Here is a 25,356-nt window from a genome sequence, read left to right as displayed (position 1 = left end):
GAGATCATAGGCTACTGCCACCCAACAGCACCCTGCTGACCGTCACCCTCCGTCCACCTCCTGGCTCATGAATGAGTGGAGGAGTGAGCACATGGACACTCGTGACACTAGCAAAGCAGCCTGGACATGTCTTATCCCCAACCCCTCTATATACAGAGAGCATTCCTGGTGTCCCATTTGTTCCCAGGCCCTCTGTCTACGGAGAACGTTCCTGGTGTCCCATTTGTTTCCAGACCCTCTGTCTACGGAGAGCATTCCTGGTGTCCCATTTGTAATGAAAAAAATTCAAACCCATCAATTTTCAATGACACTATTCTCATTAGAAAGTGTGGATAGACAGACCTGTCGTCACCAATCACGGCTGGCATGTAAGGTAACACACTACCTCTGCACGCGGTACACTCGAGTCCACGGGGGCACGAGGGCCAGGATCCGGGCTACCAATTCGATCAGGTCGCTCGGGGAGTAACTCTTGTATCTTCCTGACTTCCACAGCTCATAGAGCCCTGTCCCACGAATCACCAGGGTCGGATAGAGTTTCAAACCGTCAGGACGGAAAGCTGGGTTCTCGAAAAACTCCTGTGGAGAGAGAAGATGAGCTCCATTAGTTACATGGAGATTACCCGTGGTGAAGGTTCCATCCGGGGCCAACTTCTCTCACACCACCTGCCTGGTTCCTAGACTACTTTCCATCAAGCGAGGGGAGACAGAACAGAAACTCACTGTTTTTACAGTCTCACGGGAGCAAGACACTTGGGTGCTGGATGCCCGAGCCCCGGCTGACCCAGCTCCTGGCCATTGCTGTGGTGTCCCTGCCAGCCTCCCCACCTTGCCTTCCCGCTGTGGCAAAGGCCATTCCCTCTGCCTGGAAATCTTATCAGGTTTTCTTCATCTAGCTCACCTTTAGGTCTCAGCTTGAATGCCAGTTCTTCAACGAGGTCTCACTGACCTTCAAATACAAGTTGCTTCACTTAAATTTTTTTGGAGGAGGGGAATTCTGTTATTATTGCTTTCTTAACATCATCACACTGACGATTTATCTGATGCCTGCCTTCACCTCCAGACCGTATCCTCCTTTAATAATGAAATACATTTAAAAGTGACTTTTAAAAGTGACATAGATCATTATCTGGGCTGCAAGACCTACAATGTTTCCTGTGTGGCCCTCTGCAGAGAAAGTATGCTGACCCCTGGGTATGACTGTGTTGCTCTCAGGCCAACGGGTGCCATTTCTAACCCAGAAGACACACACAGTCCATTTGTCACCTGGATGCTGAGCGATACAGCTAATTCATCTCTTTTGACACAGTCATTTCCTGCATTGTATCACCCCAGCTGGCTTATTTCTTTACTTGGGATAAAGCAAGGAGACATCAAGCCTTCTCCTTTCTATGATTTTGCACCACAAATTTGCTCTTATCTAGATTCCACTTGACATGTGATGGAGGAATTAAAGTGGATTCATATAGTTCCCTCTCACCCCGACCTGGCATTAGTATCTAAACGGCCAGAGTACTGTATCTTGTGAATGGACTAAATGCTTTCTATCTTGTGCTGTTATTACTCCAGAGCTTTCCATTGTGTAACTTGCTTTCCAAAGAGATATAACTACTGAGTTTTCGATCTCTCTCATTGATTCCTATTATCATCTTAAATGCTGTAATCTTTGTGCACCATTGGCTCTGAGGGACAGTCTGCTGTAACTGCGTGTAATTTTCCCTGTAACATTTATATTTTAGAGTCATCCAGTCTTTAATAAATATTCTATAGCCATCCACAAAGAGTATGTATGCAAGTCACTCTCCACCTAGTCTGCATCCATATGGGGAACATAGGATTTCAGCAAAGTACTTCTGGCTACTTGCCTAATAAATTTAGGAGATATAAGGGCTGATATAATCCTTTCATAAGGATGATGATAGATGGAATTGGTGCAGGATTTCTGGTTAAACATAGAGAATTGAAATATGTGTTTCTTCCCTTTCCTTCCAAAATCACACTAAAATAACAGGAAATAATTTTTTTTAAAGCATAAACTCAGAGGAACAAAGGGAACATCAGACGAGAGAGAAGGAGCAATAAGCGATGGCAGTAAGTTTCTGGAAGACAGACGATGGAAGATTGGCAAATGCTGCAAATGCAGAAAACTGCAGACAAACTATCTGCGAAGGAGGATACGGATGAAAGGGCAGCTCAGTCACACCAGAGTCCCAGGAAGGCACGTAAATCAGAAACAGCAGGCACCAGGCAGGAGGGGAGACAGCACTGGATCAAAGTCTTTTCACAGACTTATCTCTAATTCCCCTAATCTCTGAGTCCTTCTACAGGCAGTCACCTGCCCGTTTGTTCCCTGGAGAAACTAGAAAGCTGCAGGACTCTGAGATGCCAGGTGCAAAAGAAGATGTGAGTGAGGATCAGAGCTTGAAAACAAGGAGATTAAGTGAAAGCCAGCATGGTAAATGGTGGGCCCCACCCTGCTCCCTGGACACCAGTAACCAGTTTGCTGTGACCTACACACACATCCCCCACAGCCCCCAAGAGCAAGCTGGAGAGTTTGTCTCTGGATTAAATAAATGGTCCTAAATAAGAGTTCAGGGTACTGACATTTGGGAATCCCCTAAAGAAAGGAAGGCTGATTACTGTGAGGTATACCATCAACAAGCCACGAAGAGTTTGTGATCTGGTTTTTCAGCTCCTTACCTTTAGAGCATTACCATTTGGCTAACGATTATCCGATACTTGGGGGGAAGTCTAAAACAGGAAAGGTAGACCAAACAAAAAGAAACAGAGGAACTTGGAGGAAACAGAGGCATCACATGAAGGAAAAATAAACCTTAAAAAAACAAACTATTAATTCCTTTAGAGAGAGATCTAGTACATCCATAAAGGGCTTCCCGGGCGGCAAAGAACTTGCCAATGTAGGAGACGCAAGAGACGTGGGTCTGTTTGATCCCTGGGTCAGAAAGATCCCCTAGAGAAGGAAATGACAACCTACTCCAGTATTTTTGCCTGGAAAATTCCATGAACAGAGGAGCCTGGAGTGCTACAGTCCAGGGGGCCACAAAGAGTTGGACATGAATGAGCAAACACACACAGACACACAGACACACAGAAAACAAGAGGATGCTAGAGAACTGAACAATAAGAATATAAGAAAGAACTCTTGGAAATTAAAACTATAACAAAAACATCTAGTAGAAAAGTTGAAAGATGAAGTGAGAAAATAATAAGAAAGCGGGGGGGGGGGGGAGACAAAAACAGAAAAGTTAAGAATATCAGATAATCAACCCGGGAGATCCAAGATTTCTAATACGAGTTTTAGAAACAGAACACAGAGAATGAAACAGGAAAAAGTATCCCATAGTACAAAGAAATTTCTCAGATGGTAAGAGTGGATCAAAACATAGCAGGATTAATTTTTAAAAAACTCTCTTAAGATACACCACTGTGATACATCACTTTCTCCAGAGTGAAAAAAACCCAGGTTATATATATTGTAGTTTTTAAGGAATAAGGAATACAGTATCAGGAATAAGAGTGACAATGTGCTTCTTAGCAGCACTAGAAGAGCTACAAGACAACGGCGTAATGTTCTAAAAAAGAAAAACAGGAGGGAAAATGGCTTTATAGAATTCTGTTAAGTGCAAAGGTGGAAGACAGAACAGAGACATTCCTGAATGTGTAAAAGGCTTACTTTCCATGACGAATCCTTTCTTAGGAAGCTGCTGGAGAATGTGTTTTAGTAAAGGAAGTGTTGAAGTGTGAAGTGTTAGTTGTTCAGTTGTGCCTGCCTCTTTGCAACCCCATGAACTGTAGCCCTCCAGGCTCCTCTGTCCATGGGGATTCTCCAGGCAAGAATACTGGAGAGGGTTGCCATTTTCTGCTCCAGGGGATCTTCCAACCCAGGGAGCAGACCTGGGTCTCCCGCATTGCAGGGAGGTTCTTTATCATCTGAGCCATCAAGGAAGCCCAAGTAAAGGAATAAACCAATAAAAAGGATTAATTTGGTTTCTAAAACAAAGGTTCTGACTGTAGAGAGTCAGAAGAGGAGCCCTAAGGAAGACACCTGTGAACTAGACAGAGAATCGCCAGTTCAGGTTGGAGCTGGAAGGTTACAGGTCCAAGAGTTATATCTTCAGTCTAAAAATGGAACTTAGAGTATCTGACAGGGTTGGCCAGTGACAGAGGGGCTTTGACACTGAACAGGCACATTTGAGGGTTACAGGAACTTGGAGAACTAATATGCAAGATAAAAGAAAAAAAAAAGGGAGATGATTTTATAGTTAACTGGAAGAAAAACAAAAACTTAAGAAAAGAAAGTATGATATACTGGCTTCCCCGATGGCTCAGTGAGTAAAGAATCCATCTGCAATGCAGGACACACAGGAGATGCGACTTTGATCCCTGGTGGGGAAGATCCCTTGGAGAAGGAAATGGTGACCCACTCCAGTATTCTTGACTGGGAAATTCCATTGACAGGGGAGCCTGGCAGGCTACACTCCATGGGGTCACAGAGTTGGACAAGACTGAGAGACTAAGCACAGGGTATATTACTTGGATCCATCTGAATAATAATAATTTATGTAAGAACTGTAATGCAAACATTGACTACTAACATAACTAAAATAGTGAGCTACAATATTGAGAGAATGGGAGGAGAGTTAAAATCATGAACTCTTTAACTCTCATAACAGTAATACATGGAACAATGGACTGATTCCAAATTGGGAAAGGGAACTTTTCATGCAAAGATGGGCACAATAAAGGAGGGCAATGGTAAGGATCTAACAGAAGCAGAAGAGGTTAAGTAAGAAGAGGTGGCAAGAAAACACAGAACTATACAAAAAAAGTCTTCATGACCCGGATAACCATGATGTGTGGTCACCCACTTAGAGCCAGACATCCTGGAATGTGGTCAAGTGGGCCTTAGTGCCGGGAGCCAGCATGGGGAATCCCGCCTGTGGCAAAGGTCATGAGGAAAGGGGCCTGACAAATGGAAAGGCGGGATCAGGCCTCAGGGGTACCCCTGGACTTTTTCGAGCATCTACCCCCAAAACCAGAGTCTGTCTGCCTTACTGCATTATGCTTTCCACCTACTCTTTTGACATTACAGGGGGGCTGTCCCCCACCACCCTCTTCTGAAAGGAGTTAACTTGGAGCTCCAGTTAATAAGTTTCCTGGGCGTAACAAGAGTGTTTCAGTCCAAAAACTCTTCTGATGGCTCTCTAGCCTGCCTGACAAGTTTGCCCAGCCTCTTACAACCACACGTAATTGTTCACAGCCTCCCAACCGTGAGAGGCACCGGATGTTCTGAACTTTCTAAATACAGAGTCTTTTGAGAAGTTAGAAATTGTTAGTGTAGTATTAGTGGGTTTTTAGAAATATACCGGTGGAGGGCTTCATTGTTGAGCCAATATTTGCTGCTAAGTCTCCATATCCCTTGTCCCTCATATACATTAATTGATATAACTGGCGTATGATGGGAAAAATAAGTAATAATCTTTGATATTAATCACATTAGACCTTAGGCTAGTAAACTCTTTTCTTGATTATAGTCCATTGAACCTTTGCCCTATAGGAATGCAACTTTATCTGGTGCCTTCGGAGGGTGGCGCCTGGTTTAAGAAAAATCACCTCTGGAAAAAATAAGCTTTCTGGTTGACTGACCGTTATCATAAAAAAAGGGTCATAAAATGTTAGCAGGCCCCCTGGCCAGAAGATGATGTAAAACCACCTAAGACCTTTGTATGTATGTATAAAGAAGCATCTGGTCTCAACAAAGGTCAGGACTACTGACCCTGCATGACTTTGTATTCTCCATTCATCTCTATGTACAACCTGAAGTATAAAAGCTGCCCTGAAAAATAAAGAGTTGGATCAATTCCTGGAAAGACTGGTCTCCCTGTTTTGTCTTTTCTCTCATTCTCCTTTTCAGGCTGAGTTCCCGCCTGGAACACAAAGGCTCACCGTGTCTACTAATTTTGCCTGGGTTTCTAAGACCTGAACGGGGAGGCACTTTTGCATCTCCACTCCTTCGGGAGACCGGGAGGGCACCTGTGGCCTACATAGATGGTGCAAGTCTCTTGTCTTGAGACTTTATTGGCTTCTTGTGTAAACCAAGGAATACAGCCTCTTTTCCCTATTTATTTTCTCCACTACATTATTCTTTCTTAATCTCTCTTTATATCTCTAAATAAATAGTTCTTTCCTAATCGCTGACGCCATCTCCCCTTCAAATTACCCTGGATCCACTGGGGCTGGACCCCGACACCTTAGGAAGCATTACTACAAACAAAGCTAGTGGAGGTGATGGAATTCTAGCTGAGTCATTTCAAATCCTAAAAGATGATGCTGTTAAAGTGCTTCACTCAATACACTAGCAAATTTGGAACACTCAGCAGTGGCCACAGAACTGGAAAAGGTCAGTTTTCACTCCAATCCCAAAGAAGGGCAATGCCAAAAAATGTTCAAACTACTGTATAGATGCACTCATTTCACACTCTAGGAAGGTAACGCTCAAAGTCCTTCAAGCTAGGCTTTAACAGTACGTGAACCAAGAACTTCCGGATGTACAAACTGGGTTTAGAAAAGGCAGAGGAACCACAGATGAAATTGCCAACATCCACTGGATCATAGAAAAATGACAGAATTCCAGAAAAACATCTACCTTGGCTTTATTGACTACACTAAACCCTTTGACTGTGTGGATCACAACAAACTGTGGAAAGTTCTTAAACAGATGGGAATACCAGATAGACCACCTTACCTGCCTCCTGAGAAACCTGCAGGCAGGTCAAGAAGCAACAGTTACAACTAGACATGGAACAATGGACTGGATCCAAATTAGGAAAGGAGTATGTCAAGGCTGTATATTATCATCTTGCTTATTAACTCCTATGCAGAGTACATCATGCAAAATGCCAGGATGGATGAATCACAAGTCGGAATCAAGATTGCTAGGAGAAATATCAATAACCTTCAGATATGCAGATGACACCACCCTAATGGCAGAAAATGAAGAGGAACTAAAGGGCCTCTTGATGAAAGTGAAAGAGGAGAGAGAAAAAGCTGGCTTAAAACTCAACATTCAAATAACTAAGATCATGGTGTCTTGTTTCATCACTTCATGGCAAATAGATGGGGAAAAAATGGAAACAGTGACAGACTTTATTTTCTTCAAAATCACTGCAGATGTTGACTGCAGGCATAAAATTAAAAGATACTTGCTTCTTGGAAGAAGAGCTATGACCAACCTAGACAGCATATTAGAAAGCAGATGAGGTACCATTTCACACCAGTCAGAATGGCTGCGATCCAAAAGTCTACAAGCAATAAATGCTGGAGAGGGTGTGGAGAAAAGGGAACCCTCTTACACTGTTGGTGGGAATGCAAACTAGTACAGCCACTATGGAGAACAGTGTGGAGATTCCTTAAATAGAACTGGAAATAGAACTGCCTTATGACCCAACAATCCCACTGAAGGGCATACACACCGAGGAAACCAGAATTGAAAGAGACACGTGTACCCCAATGTTCACTGCAGCACTGTTTATAATAGCCAGGACATGGAAGCAACCTAGATGTCCATCAGCAGATGAATGGATAAGAAAGCTGTGGTACACATACACAATGGAGTATTACTCAGCCATTAAAAAGAATACATTTGAATCAGTTCTAATGAGGTGGATGAAACTGGAGCCTATTATACAGAGCGAAGTAAGCCAGAAAGAAAAACACCAATACAGTATACTAATGCATATATATGGAATTTAGAAAGATGGTAATGATAACCCTGTGAGACAGCAAAAGAGACACAGATGTATAGAACAGTCTTTTGGACTCTGTGGGAGAGGGAGAGGGTGGGATGATTTGGGAGAATGGCATTGAAACATGTATAATATCATATAAGAAACGAATCACCAGTCCAGGTTCGATGCAGGATACAGGATGCTTGGGGCTGGTGCACTGGGACAACCCAGAGGGATGGTACATGGAGGGAGGTGGGCGGGGGGTTCCGGATGGGGAACACGTGTACACCCGTGGCAGATTCATGTTGATGTATGGCAAAACTAATACAATATTGTAAAGTAATTAGCCTCCAATTAAAATAAATAAATTTAAATTAAAAAAAAAAAAAAAAAAGAAAGAAAGCAGAGACATTACTTTACTGGCAAAGGTCCATATAGTCAAAACTAAAGTTTTTCTAGTAGTCATGTATGGATGTGAGAGTTGGACCATAAAGAAGGCTGATCACCAAAGAACTGATTCTTTCAAACTGTGGCGCTGGAGAAGACACCTGAGAGTCCCATGGATAGCCAGGGGATCAAACTGGTCAATCCTAAAGGACTGATGCTGAAGCTTCAATACTTTAGCCACCTGGAAGGTCTGATGCTAAAGCTGAAGCTCCAATACTTTGGCCACCTGGTGTGAGGTGCCAATTCACTGGAAAAGACCCTGATGCTGGGAAAGACTGAGGGCAGGAGGAGAAGGGGACGACAGAGGATGGGATGGTTGGCTGGCATCACCGACTCAGTGGACATGAGTCTGAGCAAACTCCAGGAGTTGGTGATGGACAGGGAAGCACAGTGTGTTATAGTCCATGGGATCGCAGAGAGTCAGACACAACCGAGCGACTGAACGACGACAGTAGGACAAGAGATCCTCTCTACTGATGCTCGGGAAAAAGCAATCCAAACACGGAAGAGGGAAACAGAGGTAAATATTAGGGCCCCCGCCCCCACCACTAGGCTGCAACAGTTGAGAGTGGCAGAGGACTACTGCATTTCGACATGACCCCCTTAGGAGGTACTGGATTCTCAAATACTATTTAATAATAGTTTATCAATTCCACTTATTTTATAAACTTAAAAATTAATAAACATCATTCTGCTGGCGATGTGAACGATACATTAGACGAGAACATGGCTGGTGGTTTAGATAAGAAGCTGTCTGCCTTTGCAGGGAGCTGACGAAAGCATGAAGCTACGGAGGTGGGGGTGAAGAGGAGGGGACAGCTTTAAAAGCTCTTCAGAGGGAGTAACAGAGAGGACCTCCCGTTGGATTAGACCTCTTGGATTAGTACAGGGAACCGTAATAGGAGCAGCAGCAGCAAAGGTGTATGAGCACTCGCTCTGTGCCAGGCATTTTTCTAAGTATGCATTCTCTCTGCCCATCTTCACAGCCGCCCCATTTTAAAGATGAGGAAACTGAGGAACAAAGCCATTCAAACAGTTTGCTACCAAGTGGTGGGGCCAGGATTCAAGCTTGCCCTAGTCTGGCTCTGGAGTCCAAATATTTTCTACTTCCTCCTGCATGATTCCGAAATGTCTAGCTTGGGAGAGTATGTGGATGGCGGGGCCACAAATAGTACAGGAAAGAGAAGAGGAGGACACCACTGGGGAATGCAGAAGTATGTCCATATTGGATACGTTTCGACTGAAGTGCGTGTAAGGCCTCTGGTGCCTGGTGAAGAGTGTTCAGCAATTGGACTTAAGAGCTGAGGCTTAAGACTGCAGAGAAAATGAGATTCGTTGAAGTGTTAGGTGGTAAAATCAGGACAACAGAAGAAAGACACACATATATAGAAGAGAGCAAAAGACAGAAGCCACATTTATGCAGTGAAGAGAAAAAGAAGACCTAGCAGAAAAGAAACAGTCCTAGAGGTAAAAAGGGAACCAGGAGGCGGCAGAGCCACGGAAGCCAGGGAGGCGAGAATTTAAGACTGGAGATAGTCCCGCGGGATCCACCTTCCCCAACCAGGGAAGGTAGATCCTTCCCTGCACTGGGAGGTGGATTCGAACCACTGGACCACCAGAGAAATCCCTGGAGATAGTTTCTAACATTAACAAATGGTAAGGCTGGATAAAATGTCAGCAGAGAAGCGGCCTTTGGATTTAGAGATTAGCAAGTATATTACAATGTTTGAGGGAAGGCTGTGTATATGTGTTATGTCTGTGTTGGCAGTGCAGGACCTGCCAAACTATAACTTGATCAGTTGGTTTTTGGGGAAAACAGCTCAGTGGGGGTGTGGGTAACTACTGAGAGTCAAAAAGGTGGGCAAACATGGATGGACTTTGAAAGACTTCCCATGACTGACAGAAGGTTCTAGAGATACATTTCTCAAGAGAAACCAACACTTCTTAGCATTTTCAGCATCCTGAGCTTGCATATCCAGAAGCAGTCTAATTTTAAAAGAATAAAAGACTGAAACAGCTAAAAGTTCTTACGAGTAATAAATGATACAACATTTTGCAGTCCTATCTGAGGACAGGTGGAAAGGGTGAAGTTAATGCTTGGAGGATAAAGTCCTAAGATGTTAAACATTCTCCATTACAACCAGGATTTTCAGCTTTATAAGGAAAAAGAAAACTTCATTCCAAAAGGAAATTTGAGTAACTGGACAATATAAGTAAATGCTATTTATCACATACAGCTTTGACCAGCTCTGCACCTATCACTAGATAAGAGTGTGAATCTACAACGAACAGATGCAAATGACCACTTCTGCTCTTAGTGACTCAGAATTAACCTCAGTAACAAGGTGTGAGAGCAAAGCCAATTTATAACTAAGGTGCACAGCACACAGCCCTAGAGATGCTATGGCTGCAATACCGCAGTGGCTGTGGATGCTTTATGGATGCACCGGCAAGGCTGCCTTGTCCTCCAGAGTGATAACATTTTATAGACTTCTACAATTATTACAAGTAGACCCCTTACTTAGCAACGCTTCCAATGGATAAAACATATTAAGGGAACTATCTGTGGGCTGCTAATGTGACAATAAAAGTAGAGGAAAAAGTTTTTAAAGTGTAAAATATGCTCCCTACTAGTTCAGAAAATCTCTAGAAAACAAGATTTCCTAGACGAAACCTAGTTTGTTTTTTTTTTTAAATTAGTAAACCTTTTATTGAAACATATCTTAGTATGGAAAAGTACTCAAATCATAAGTGTACACCTTGATAGATTTTTAAACATTTAATTGAAGGATAACTGCTTTACAATATTATGTTGGTTTCTGCCATATGTCAACATGAATCAGCCATAGGTATACATATGTCCCTTCCCTCTTGAAGACAGATTTTTCCAAATCATGTAACCAGCACCCAGATGCTCAAGCTAAGAAAAGGCACATTATCAAAACCTCAGAAGCCTACCCCATGTCCGTTTCCAGTTACAATTCCACCCAAAGCTTCTGAACTCACATTAATAGAATTCTATGTTACATTGTCTTTTGGATCTGGTTTCCTTTGCTCAATATTATGTTGAATAGAATCAGCCACGTCGTTGCATGAAGCCATAACTAGTCTTATCGCTTTATGTATTTCATTGTTTGACTATATACCACAACTTATTTATGTATTCGACTTTAATGGACACCTGGGGTGTTTTCAATCTGATGATAGTGCCCTCAGTAATGTGTGACTGCGTTTTGGTAAATACATGTGCACATTTCTGCTGGGTAAACGTGAGGAAGTAGAATTGCTGGGTCATGGAGTATGTGTATGTTTGCGTTTAGTAGATGCTATCAAACAGCTTTCTAATCTGATGTACCAGTCTATAGTCCCACTAACAGTGAATGGGAGTTCCAGTTGCTGCACACTCTTACCAACACTTGATATTGTCTTTTTCCATGTTCACTACTCTGATGAGTATACAGTAGCTGTGCATTGTAGTTTTAAATTTCATTTCTTTGAAGATAAATGACTTAGAGAACTTTTGAACAGTTATTGAGTAGCTGAACATCTTATTTGTGAAGTGCTTGTTCAAGATTTTTCCCCCCCATTCTATTAGGGTATCTTTTTTAAAAAATTGATTTGTAGAAATATTTACGGTAATCTATAGATTGATTTTTCAGAGGATTTTTTTCTAGAGAGAAATCTGATTTTTCTCATTTTAGCTCTATTGTGTTATTCATTTGCTGGGATGCAGTTAGAAAAGGCATACAGTCTACTCAGATTCCCTGTGGGTTTCTTTGAAAAGATTGTAAACAAGAAGATAAATCTGTTTACATGGAGGGCTGTCTTTGCAATGTTATTTCTGAACTATTCTTTATTTTAAAGACACTAAGAAAATAAATTGTGATTTGCTCAGTTATTTGCTATTACTTTACATATTTTTTCCCCAAGGGCACCTAAAGTTATGAACTCTGGCTATACCACTGGCCCGCCCAGAAGCTGTGCTGAAGAAATGTGTGTTTCAGGTGCCTTTTAGGCTTATAGTCTGAGTACCCAGCTAATACTACTGAGGGGAAGATATGACTCAAAATCTATTACAGATCAATATGAGGGAATTCGTAATATCTGTGAATTAATGCTGTCTTATAAAACAGACCTTTAGTTGTATTTCATTTGCTTGGAAACAATAAACTTTCTGAAAGGAAAGAAAGAATGTCATGGTGAATTCCACTGTCCTAATAACACAACATAAAAGTCTTTTTGCTGATGAAATAACTTGATAAACATTTTCACCCTCTTCTCTAAAAGGATATCCCTATGTCACTTTCCTATTTGAGAATCTGAAGGAAGAAAGAGTTTTGACCAATCTCATTTCCCAAGACCAAGCTAACATGGACCAAGCTAACATGTGATAGAGTGAAAACAAACAAACAGGCTTTCCCTGGGGTACAGTGGATAAGAACCCACATGCCAATGCAGGGGACATGGTTTGGTGCCTGGTCAGAGAAGATTTCGCATACTGCAGGCAACTAGAGACTGGGCACCTCAACTACTAAGCCCAAGCTCTAGAGCTTGTGAGATGCAACTATTGAAGCCTATAGAGCCAAGCTCCACAATACAAGAGGCCGTCACAATGAGAGCCCGAGCATCACAACAAAGAGGAGCCCCCCTCACCGCACCAGAGAAAGCCTGAGTGCAGCAATGAACACCCAGCACGACCAAAAATAAATTCATACATTATTTTTTAAAAAAGCAAACAAACCCCAGAGTTAGGTATTAAAATTCAAAGAACAGAAAGGCTAGAAGAAAACAGAATAGTTTCTTTCACTGTTTAGGGAAATCCTGAAAGAGAAAGGCAGTTCTAAGCTGAGAAGCATCTTAAGAAATCACTAAGTAAGTAAGTAAACAGGAAAGCTTTGGCAACAGAAACAAAAGTGAAAGACCAAGAATAGCGTGGGGAAGATATTTTTAACAAATTGCCTAGAAAGTTCATATCATTAACATTAAAAATATTCATATCCAGTGGAGGAATCAGTCAGAGAACAAAAACACACAGTTCCCAAAAGGTGGAAGAATTATACTTACCGGATCCATGTATACGTATGGCCGAGTCCCTGCGCTACCCACCTGAAACTATCTCAACATTGTTAATCGGCTATGCGCCAACACAAAATAAAAAGTTTAAAAAAGGAAAAAAAGCAGAGCGGGTAGCAGCAGCACGCACAGGCATTCTCAAGCAGCTTGGTTTGGGTCAACACTTACTGTGAACTGTTCAATGTCTCTCTCCAGCCCCACGTTCGGCAGATCAGGCATCATGTGAGCCACCACTTTGAAGCCAGAATCTTTGGCCAGGTGGAAGGACTCGCACACTGCCTTCACAGTGTGGCCCCTGAGGAAAGAAAATTCACTACCTGTTACACAAATAAACGGGCAAGAAGGTGGGCAGCAGCAACAGAGAGAAACGAAGTCTGGCACAGGTAGCTGGAGCTCTGGAATGACGAACATGTCTGGGGGAAAGGAAACCTTAGAAAGTCGTCTTTACGTCTCTGCTTCTAAGAAGGCCTGGAGAAAAATTATTTTACTTCTAAGATATTTCTCAGAAGTTCCCTTATGCACCTCCTCAAAGTTCTGACAGCAAGTGACTGAGGTCACAAGAATTAATATGGTGGTGGTTTAATCGCTTCGTTGTGTCCTACTCTCGTGACCCCATGGACTATAGCCCACTAGGCTCCTCTATCCGAGGGGATTCTCCAGGTAAGAATACTGGAGTGGGTTGCCATTTCCTTCTCCAGAGGATCTTCTCAATCCAGGGATCGAACCTGGGTCTTCTGCATTGCAGGCGGATTCTTCACTGACTGCCATCAGGGAGTCATCAGGAAAGAAGAATTAATATACACTAAAATTACCTGGTTTAGCATTATGGGCCAAAATAAGTCTGCTAATATAAATACCTAGATTAAAAATAAGAATAGTGAGATCAGAGCCTTACAGGAACAGGATCTTGCTATGCCCTTTGTTTTAAAAATATTTGTTATAAATAATATCATTGGGAGAAAGAAAGGGAAGAAGGGAAAGGTAGGCAGAGAGAGAGAGAGAGATTCACCAATATGCAAAGTACATTTCACTCTGGTGGGCTGGCAGGTCCTTAAAAAAGTATCAGCAAGAAGAAAGAATAATTGAGTGACAAAGTATAATCATTTGGGGCCAGCTGGATAAGTCAGCTTAATATTCTAGCACTACGTTCAAGTAAGACGCAAGCCTTATTAATGGTTTGGGGCTATTAAAAACTGAAGCCCACAGGGCTCTCATCAGAAAGACCTTCCCATCCACCACCAAAAACTCTTAGAAACTGGACCCCAGCCCACTCTCTGAAGGTTCCTATTCATTTCCATGGCTTCACTCTCTGATCTCTTCTAACGACATCTCAATTTTCATGGGTGGGTCAGGCCTCTCTTCTGACACCACGCCCAAATACCCGCTACTCTACTGCTGCTCTGTACAATACTGTAGTCACGAGGCGCACATGGTTATTCAAGTTTACCTTGAAACTGATCCAAATCAATAATCCAGTTCCTTGGCTGTGCTATCACAGTGGACAATGTGGGTTCCGAACATTTCAGTCACCGTGGATGTTCTGTTGGACAGCCTGGCTCTAAAGCAAACCTTCAACTGGTTGCTCCACCAGCATGTAAAGGTCTAAAGCCTAGTTTTCCACAATGAAACTCATCTTGCCTCCCAGCCTCTCTCCTTCCCATTCTTTCTCACCCTCATTCCCATTCGGTCACCATACACTGCTTTTCAGGACATCACCTCCTGCTTCAATTACTGCAACAGCCTCTGAACTGGCCTTCCTTCCGTCTTCTTAGTCCACACTCACACTGCAATCCCTGAAAAGCGATGTTTCTAAAACGCGGATATGGGAACTTCCCTGGGGTCCAGTGGTTTAAGACTTCCAGTTTCCTCTGCAAGGGGCAGGGGTTCGATCCCTGGTAGGGGAACTTAAGATCCCACACACCATGTGGTGTGGCCATAAATAAATAAATAAAATGCAGATATGCCTTGATCACAACTTAGCTGGCCTTGGATTAAAGTCTAAGCCCACTGGGCCAACATCGAAGGCTTTGGTCCTTCTGCTGACCCTTTCAGCCTCACCTCTGACCACGCTCCCACCTCACGCTCCACACTCCACCAAACAAAATCACTCCAAAATCCCTAAACGTGCCATGATGTGCTTCTGCTCTCAGGAGCTTGCCTGTACTTTTCTTTCAGCCTGAAACAGTCTTCCTCTTCCCCACCTGACTAACTCAGACTCTTGCTGTGAGTCTCAGCTTCCACATCATTTTCTTGACAAAGCTTCTCTGACCTCCGAGAGACTCCATCCCCAAGGCACCCCTCCAGCACAGCCTTGGTTATTACTGTAGCAGCTCTACCAGCGTTTCTGGCTCAAGCCTTCCCCAACAAGACTGCATCTGATTCACGTTGCTCTTTCTCAAGCCTGAGATCCATCAGACTCTTCCTGTGCACAAAAATATTTTGGAGATCTCTATTACCTTAAAGGGGCTTCCCTGGTGGCTCAGTGGTAAAGAATCTAGTTGCCAATGCAGGAGGCGTGGGTTCGATTCCTGGGTTGGGAATATTCCCTGGAGAATGAAATAGCAACCCACTCCAGTATTCTTGCCTGAGAAATTTCACGGACAGAGAAGCCTGGAGGGGCTATAGTCTATAGGGTCGCAAAGAGTCAGACATATCAACTAAATAACAACAACAAATTACCTTAAGGGAAGCATCCGCCTTCCTTAGCCTGGAACTCTTCTTGGCTGTTTCTCAGATGCTGAGCCATGTGTTTCCCTGATTTCCCTTTACTTCCTTCTCCAATCACAACCCTCCATCATGTCTATCTAACTCCTATTAAAGTGAAGTAGCCTTTAAGGTCCCACTCAACACACACCTACTCCTGAAACCTTCTTTTATTTCTGGACGGAAAAGAACTTCATCTTGGCTCTATCAGCTCTTACTCCTTCCTTCCTTAGACTCTCAAATTTCTCAGAGTTTATACCCATCATCTCACCAGCCTTTCTTTCAGTACCCTGCCAGTTGGCATCTGCTTCATAAAAACTACTCTGTTGGATCTCACCTGGGCTTATTTGTTTATAAACTGACCGACTGTGTTGGGTCTCAGTTGTGGCACAGGGAATCTTCGCTGCGGTGCACAGGCTCCAGGGCACGTGGGCTCTATAGTTTGCGGTGTGCTGGCTCTCCAGTTGAGGCACATGTGTGGGTGCATGGATTGAGGTGCATGGGCTCAGTAATTGTGGCACACAGGCTTGGTTACCCAGCAGCATGTGGGGTCTTAGTTAACGATGACCATCACCCAGCAATCAAACCTGTGTCCCCCACATTGACAAGCGAATTCTCAACCACTGGACCACTACGGAAGTCCCCCGGCTTCCTTCTTGTTCGAACCCTTTTCTCTGTTCCTAGTCTCGTTGGCCTTCTCTCCTGCTTTAAACTATTGACTTCGAGCCCTGCCTTTGCTTTCTCTACAGGAAAGGCTATTTATGAATAGGAAGAGAGATGAAGACGATGTTTACAGGCTACTGGAAAAGAGTCAGCGCAGAAAGACTGAAAGTCAAGGAAGGAGGAAATGGGGTTCAGAGCATGGACAGAAAAATGAATAGGAGGAACACCTAGACCCTTCCCTCTCAGATGGGTAGGAACATTGATCTGCTTGGTGGGAGAAGAGGAAGTCTCTGGCAAGATCGCCTGCACCATCTTACCGGTTGGTATCTCTGGCCACATCCTCATAGACACTCTGCACCCCAATCTCCAGCCTTGTGCAGCCATAGGTCAACATGTCACTGAGATGCCGCTTCATGCAGTAATCTGGTCTGGTCTCAATAGTGATTCCAATGCACTTTGTGAGGCTTCTCTCAGAATACCTATAGAGCAAACAGAAAAGTAAATAGCCTGCCAAATCTTTAGGACGTTGGCTCTCATTTCAAGGATGTCTTCCCTTTGTCCTCCCAGATCTAACCCAATGGTTGAGAGCACTGGCTCTCGGGTCAGATTGAGTTCAAATCCTGGTTCTGCTACTTCTTAACTATGCAACCAGGAACATGATTAATCTGCTTGTGCTTTGGTTTCATCATCGGCAAAATGAGGCTAATAGCAGCTACGCCTCACAGGACAGACGTGCCTGAGCTGGCACACAGCGTACGGTTATCATCATCACCATCAGCATCATGTTCCTGCAGTGTACGGCAGCCATAATCTCCTTGAAAAGCAGGGATTTCAACTGTGAAAACCCTAATTTTCAGTTCCTAGCAACGATTTTTCATGTAAGTGAAAACCGTCTGCATCCTTTACTTCCTACTCCATGTTTTAGAGTCATGTTAAATGAAGGAAAACAAAAGAAGGGGGAGGGAAGGGTACGCATAATGATCATAATGATCACAGGAATAATTCAGGTGAAATGTCTTACACACACACACACGTCTTCTTGTCAAGCCTCTGAATCTCAGCAATGACTTACAAAATTAGGAGTCATTTTTCTCTTTCACTGAAACCAGGTATCAGAGTGGTGAGTACCACTTGAGATTCAAGCTATTTTGAGTTAATAGCCTTAATGGTGGCTGGAAACCCAGGAAAATGAAAATGGCCCGCTGAGGGGAGTGCTGACGTGCAGGAATAGGACCCTCAGCTGCAGAGGCCACTGCGGTCAAGCACTGCACTGACCATGCCACGTGCAGTGAACGCCCTCATCAGCTCTATGGCGTGCGCTTCATTATCCCCGTTTTGCAGATTAAGAAACTGAAGCTCCTAATGTGATCAAATATTGGATTGGCCTAAAAATTTGTCTGTGTTTTTTCATGCCAGCTTATGGAAAAGCCTGAGTGGACTTTTTGGCCAACCCAATACTTTGTCCAGGGCTTCCCTGGTGGTTCAGATGGTAAAGAATCTGCCTGCAACGTGGGAGATCTGGGTTGGGAAGATCCCCTGGAGGAGGGCATGGCTACTCACTCCAGTATTCTTGCCTGGAGAATCCCATGGACAGAGGAGCCTGTGGGCTACAGTCCATTGGGTCGCACAGGGTTGGAGATGGAGCGACTAACACCTCGCTTGGCACTTTATCCGAGTACAGAGCTCATAAAATCTAAGTCAGGACTTGAAGGTAGGATTTTGACAAGGTCAAAAATCCTTGGTCTATTTCACTCTATCACACTGCGTGGACAGTTCAGCATGGGATATCAGATCTGTCTCCGCTTCCACTCTGGGCTTCCCTTTTGGCTCAGCTGGTAAAGAATCTGCCTGCAATGCGGGAGACCTGGGTTTGAACCCTGGATTGGGAAGATCCCCTGGAGAAGGGAAAGGCTACCCACTCCAGTATTCTCGCCTGGAGAATTCCATATATAGTCCATGGAGTTGCATAGAGTTGGACACGAGTGGAATTGAGTGACTTTCATTTCTAGAATGAAATAATTCTTCCAAATGCCTTTCTACAACTTTCTTAATTCTTCGGGGAGGGTGAGGGAAGCCTTCATTTGGCACTTCGTTTCCTTCTTTCCAAAGAAGTTCACAGCTTTTGTTGTGAAAAAGAAAAATCATAAAATTTCCACAGTTCTGTAACTGCTGTTCTCTTTTAAACTCATTCATTCATCAATAAAACTGACTTGTCTAATAGTAATTATTAAGGTGGTTAAGAATCACTGAACTGAAGAACTGACTCGAGTCTTTCACGCTATGACTGTATTCCTAAGGTTTTCTATAGGATCACCAAAGGCAGCAAGAACTAAAGGGAAACGACTAGTCCACAGTCACTAAACAACAACTCGTAAGACAAAAAAGGACACAGGTCTTATAAAATCTTGCTTCTGACAGGATACTAAATCAACTGGCTTATCTGAGACAATCGGACCACAAAGTCACAGGCCTTTCTAATAAGTGAGTCCTAAGGCATGCAGGAACAGAAGCATACACTGCTACAGGATACACGTAACTCACACTCAAACATCAATTATCGTGTTTGGAGAAAACCATCATTTAAAAAAACTGAAACACTAATGTATTATGGAGAATGCATACTGCATGAAGGTTGACTGAAAAAAACCCATGAAGCAGAAAACTCTAAATGAATGTTTCACAAAGTAAGTGAGGACATCTTACAGTCAGACATTCCAAAATTGTACCCCTCTATTAACTGATTTTTTTTTTTTTTTTTTACAAAACCCACAATATTTCCGAGAAGGATGCCATTAAGTTAGCAAGCCTGGCACCACAACAGTGCCTTGCATTCCCGGGACAACGAGAGGACAGGCCACTGCACTGATGGGACGCATCTACAGGAGCGAGAACTAAATCCACAGACCCTCTCTGCCACGTGGCATCGCAGGCCCAAGCAAGACTGGCAGAGGCGGCTGCTGCGAGGATGATAAGGTCTCTTCAGAAGTAATCAGAGTATAGCTTAGGACACAGAGGCAAGCCTTATCCTCAAACAATAACTTACCGCCAAGCTTTCCTCTAGGGGGAAAATGACACCACCTTTAGCAGCAGCAGAAATGAAGGGATAAGAAATAACTTGTTTTTAAAAGCCAATATTTTGTGTCAGTTTCTGCTGCACAACAACATGAGCCCCCGCTCCCCTCCATCTCACCCCTCTAGGTCCTTCCAGAGCACTGAGCTGAGTCCACATACATGTGTTAATACACAAATATGTGAATAAAGGCAGTCAGCTAATCTAAGCAAAATACCTGAGCTGGTATTTTACGGCTGATATAACCCCCCATATCGTTTAAACAGCCATCCAACAGTACAGCTCTTCTTTACTACCAAGGTCAACTGCAGTACCTTTGGGGAGCAGGGAGAGGCAGTGGGCTTAAGTTCTTGGGCAGTTAGGAAATAGCGAATTTTCCAACCATGACCATGAGCTTCTAAGAGACAAAATCAGAACCTGACCTCTGGCTTTCTGATTCTAAATCCACTTCTCTTTCTGTGACGTGATCGGGTCATCTAAATAAGCCGAAACTCCAGCATCATGGGGCCATGCTGCTCTGGCTTTCCAGGTGGTGCTAGTGGTAAAGAACCCACCTGCCAATGCAAGAGATGTATGAGACACAGGTTTGATCCCTGGATTGAAAGAGCCCTGGAGGTGAGCACGGCAACCCACTCCAGTATTCTTTCCTACAGAATCCCATGGACAGAGGAGCCTGGCGGGCTAGTCCATAGGGTCACAAAGAGTCTGACACGACTGAAGCAATCTGGCATGCACGCACACTTCTTTGCATGCTGTAGGAGCAACATCAACTAGAAAGGATGCTAATGCTCTCTGTGAAGCTAACTTAAGCCAACAACTTATGCTGATGGCATTATTTTTTAAACTGGGAGGTGGTGATGGCAGGGGAATGGGACAGTAACCTGGGAACATCAAAGCAAATAAAAACCAGATGCTACCAGCCTTCAAAACAAAGCTCAAATACATTTCTCCTGTCATGACGTCTTCCCAGTGCCTCTTGGTAACTCTGTGCTCCCATTCCGAAATACCTTGCCCATACTCTGTATGGAGTTTGTCTGCTTATCTGTGGATAGGCCTGTTTGTCCATCTAGACAGGAAACTCCTGGAAGACAGTAGGCTCATAAATGTTTAGAGGTAAGGCCTTCAGCACTGAAAACTCTCCTTCAATATAAAAAAGAAAAAAAAACACACAAATATGAAGAATGAGTAAATGAATGAGGCAAAGCTTAAGACATAAAGCTGAAGGGGGTCTCTCTTGACTTCTATAGCAGCCTCCAGCTAATTCGACTGGCTACTGTTCCCAAACGGTTAACCCTAAAAACTGCTTAACCCTAGACCAGGTAATCTACAGAAAGTAAAGACACAATAGTCCTTTGTCCCAGGGACGCTCAACAGTCTAGCTACAGGGCTAAGACACACAGCTAAAACCAAGAACCACTTAAGATCAAAGAGCCAGAAGTGGCAGATGTTATATAACTGGATAGAAACGATTTCTTGGAAAGCATGCTTCTATTTTTGGAAGAAAGTGACCTACAAAAGTGACATCTATTATCACTACTTACTGTCCCCTCACAATAAGGCCCCAACCAGCAGGACGCTGAAGGAAGGCGATGTGAAAGGCTCTTTATTATCTTTCGTAAACTGTTTCTGCTTCAATCCAAGAAGGCTGTGACATCAAAAAACATTTCTGTTTGCTATTAATTTCCTGCCATCCTCTCTGAAACCTCTGTCATTAATGAAGTTGGATGGGTGGGCCTTACTTTCAATTTCCTGTGTAAAATCTCACTAGAGGTTGAGGTCCAAATTCCTGAGAGGTTTAGGACCTTTTCCTACATGGACATCCCGCTACCCCAAACCCAACTTGCTCAAACCAAACCACAAAGTAGATACTTATGGTGTGTAGATGAAATACGAACTTTCATTAGTCACAAGGTACAAACTCTCTTCTGCATCTGCAGTCCCAAGATGAGTAAGTAGAATTTATAAACTTCTTTGGATAGCCAAAGGTTTGACTGACTTGCCAAATAGCGTCCTGGGTTAATGGTGTAATTCCTCAGGGCATGTGCTTGGTCGCTCAGCCGTGTCTGACTCTCTGTGACCCCATGGACTGTAGCTGCCAGGCTCCTCTGTCCATGGGATTCTCCAGGCAAGAATACTGCAGTGGGTTGCCATGCCCTCCTCCAGGGGACCTTCTCAACCTAGCGATAGTCTCCTGAACTGCAGGCGGATTCTTTACTGGGGAAGTCCCCCAATTCCTCAGAAGTACCACTGAACACATTCTTTTTTGGGGAGTGAATATAATCATATCTAGAAAATATCTCAACAGAATTTTACGTCCTGTCTAATGCTGAGCTAATGATAGTCTGGACTGAAGAATGACTGAGTTGGATGTTTGTGGATTTATAAAATAACTTTTTTCCTTTTGAGATGGTGGTCAAGTTTGCTTCCTGGATATTGGGAGTTATGTTGGGAGGGTCTAATACATAACAAAAGGTTCTGCTCAACACAAACTGAGGTACCAGAGAGAGGCAGAATTTCGATTTTTAAATGAGTAGAACCTATGAGAAACTAACCTGGTAACACATAGCTAAGAGAATAATCAGGGACCTCTGCTCCCTTATCATGCTGGTTGACAAGGTTTGGTGGTGGTGGTGAAGTCGCTCAGTCATGTTCGACTCTCTGCGACCCCATGGACTGTAGCATACCAGGCTCCTCCGTCCATGGGATTCTCCAGGCAAGAATATTGGAGTGGGGTGCCATTTCCTTCTCCAAGGTTTAGGACATATGCAAAACAACCCGTAACATTTTGGGTTTTGATTCTTTCAACACCCAACAAGAGTGCTACTATTTTGTACATATAGTCAGAATGCTGAAGAACCAACAGCAATAATACTATTAACAGAAAATTAAAAAACAATCAGGGTTACCACACATTCTTTCAATAGTGTATTCACATTCAAATTTAAGGACTCGAATGTTATTACATAGCCCTTAATTTTGAATGAGAATACACTATTGAAAGAATGTGTGGTAACCATGATTGCTTTTTTTTTTTCATGACTGCTTTTTTACTTTCTATTAATAGCACATTATATACATAACATTATGCTTCCCTGGTAGCTCAGTGGTAAAGAATCTGCTTGCTATGCAGGAGACCTGGGTTTGATCCCTGGGTCGGGAGGATCCCCTGGAGGAGAGAATGGCAACCCACTCCAGGATTCGTGCCTGGAGAATCCCACGGACAGAGGAGTCTGGTGGGCTAGTCCGTGGGGTTGCAAAGAGTTGGATACGAGTGAGCGACTAACACACATACACAAAACATTACAGAAAAGCTGCCACTGTCAGAAAGTGACTGTTGGGTGAAAGACAGCCCCTCAGTACGTCTTGTAGATCAAAGCTGCCCTTCCAGTAGAAGTCCTTAAAGCACAGAATGTCACAGGAATCAGTAACTTTAGAGATGATCTAGTGTCACCTGCTCATTAATAACGTAGGATAACAATAGAAAATAAGCCTGGAACCTACTGTTACTGCACAGTTCTTCCCACTGCACTCACTCAACAATGCTTTCTAAGTATTGGGGTGGCCAAAAAGTGCGTTTAGGTTTCTGAACGCACTTTTTGGCCAACCCAATACCTTCTCTTCTCAAGGCACTGTGCTTGATATGAGATCCTTTCTCTTAAGAAGACATTCCGTATTAAGACACAGAAAAAAATGCATTATATGAAATTAGACAATTATGGTATTCAGTAAGACCACAACTCTTGGCTACTAAAAACCAAAGTGAGGGAGTAACTTAATTAGTGGTTGCAAATTCAATTGTAGCAAATGTGAACAGATTAAATACTCCAATTAAGGGCAGACAATGTCAAAATGGATTAAAGAAACAAGACCCAACTACGGCAGACTGTTATCTATAAGAAACACATTTTCAATACAGGGACACATACAGGTGGAAAGCAAATGGATAGAAAAGTAAGTATGTAACAGCTGTAACGGGAAGCAACGTCAAAAAAAAAGAGGAAACTTCAAGACCAGAAAGGGATTCTCATAATGATAAAAAAAAGTAAGTTCATAATCAAAGTTTTATCAAAGTTCATACACCAGGAAAACATACCAATCACAAATGTGCATACACTTAGCAGATCTTCAAAATAAATGAAGTAGAAACTAATACAACTAAAGAGGTAAATAGATCATTCTTCAATCACAGCTGGAGATTCTACTCTTTTTCTCTCGGCAATTGATAGAACTACATAGAAAAAAAAATCCCCAAAGACCATTGAACAACACTATCTACCACCTTGACTAAATTGATGTTTATAGAACATTACATCCAAAAACAGCAGCATATAGTTTCTTTCAAATACACAGAGTATGTTCACCAAGAGAGATCATATATGCTGAGCCACAAATAAACCTCAATTAAAAAAAACTTTTAAGAAACTGAAATAGTACAGAATAAACCCTCTCTGATCAAAAGGGAATTAAATCAGAAATCAAGAAAAACTCCATGTTTTTGGAAACTTAGAAATTAAACAATCCATTTGTATACAATCCACAGGTAAAAATACAATTTCAGGAAACATTGTAAACTGAATAATTAAAATAGAACATATTAAAATTTGTGGGATTCAGCCAAAGCAGTGCTTATGGGAAAAACTTAAAGCTTTAAATACTTACATCAGAAAAGAAAAAAAGGTCTATAGGATAGCTAGGTTTCTATACCTTATTTAAGCAAAGAAAAAGAAGAGCAAAGTAAACCCAAAGAAAGTAGAAGATGATGTAAGAATAGAAGCAGAAATATATAAGGTAGAGGGCATAAGCAAAATCAAAGTTAATTCTTTGCAAAGAACAACAAAATTGATAAACCATAACTAGACTGATAGAGGAAAAAAAGAAAGAACACAGATTATCTATATCAGGATTGAAGGAGGGGTGATCAATGACATCTTACAGACATTTTAAGTAAGGGAATGTTATGAACAACTTTATACCAAAAAGCTTGACAACTTGGATAAAACAGTCAAATTCCTTGAAAAATAGAACTTACGAAAATGGACACAGATGAAACATAATATCTGAATACCCCTTTGTCTATGAAAGGAATGGAATTAATCATCTACAGTGTGAGTCACTCAGTTGTGCCCAACTCTTTGGGACCCCTGTGGACTGCAGCCCACCAGGCTCCTCTGTCTATCGGATTTTCCAGGCAAGCATGCTGGAGTGGTTTCCCATTTCTTTCTCCAGGGGATCTTCCTGATCCAGGGATCAAACCCGGGTCTCCTGCACTGCAGGCAGATTCTTTACCAACTGAGCTACCAGGGAAGCCCAGTATCTTATCATCTAAAACCTTCCCATAAAGAAAACTCTAGTCTTGAACAGTTTTACTCATGAATTTCAGCAAACACACAGAAGAAATAATATTCATCTTACATGAAGTCTTTCAGAAAATAAGGAGGAAATGCTTCGTAACTTGTTTTATAGGGCTGGCGTAACACTGAAGCCAGAAGGTAACAAAGAAAAGAAAACATGAAATCACAGAGCACCATCCGCCATGAATAAAATCCTTCACAAAGTATTAGAAAGTTGAATCCAGTGATATGTAGAAAGAAAAATACATTACAACCAAATAGGGTCTATCTTAGGAATGCAAGGTTAGTTTAACATTAAAAA

At 42.6% G+C, this 25,356-nt stretch overlaps 1 protein-coding gene across 3 annotated transcripts in view; it reads right to left on the bottom strand.

Moving 5' to 3' along the window:
• The window catches only part of ELP3 (elongator acetyltransferase complex subunit 3), a 124,842-nt gene that overhangs the window by 60,883 nt on the left and 38,603 nt on the right, over window positions 1-25,356 (bottom strand). For all 3 annotated transcript variants that reach the window (XM_012128450.4, XM_004004437.5, XM_042243526.1), the window contains 3 exons: window positions 16,952-17,113; window positions 13,437-13,563; window positions 386-579 (listed from right to left, as the gene is read on the bottom strand). In XM_012128450.4, the coding sequence (XP_011983840.3) occupies window positions 386-579; window positions 13,437-13,563; window positions 16,952-17,113 (483 nt within the window). The remainder of the gene's footprint in view (window positions 1-385; window positions 580-13,436; window positions 13,564-16,951; window positions 17,114-25,356) is intronic.

This window comes from Ovis aries, chromosome 2 (assembly GCF_016772045.2).
Source record: "Ovis aries strain OAR_USU_Benz2616 breed Rambouillet chromosome 2, ARS-UI_Ramb_v3.0, whole genome shotgun sequence".
Lineage (NCBI taxonomy): Eukaryota > Metazoa > Chordata > Mammalia > Artiodactyla > Bovidae > Ovis > Ovis aries.
This window is presented reverse-complemented; position numbering and strand designations above follow the sequence as displayed.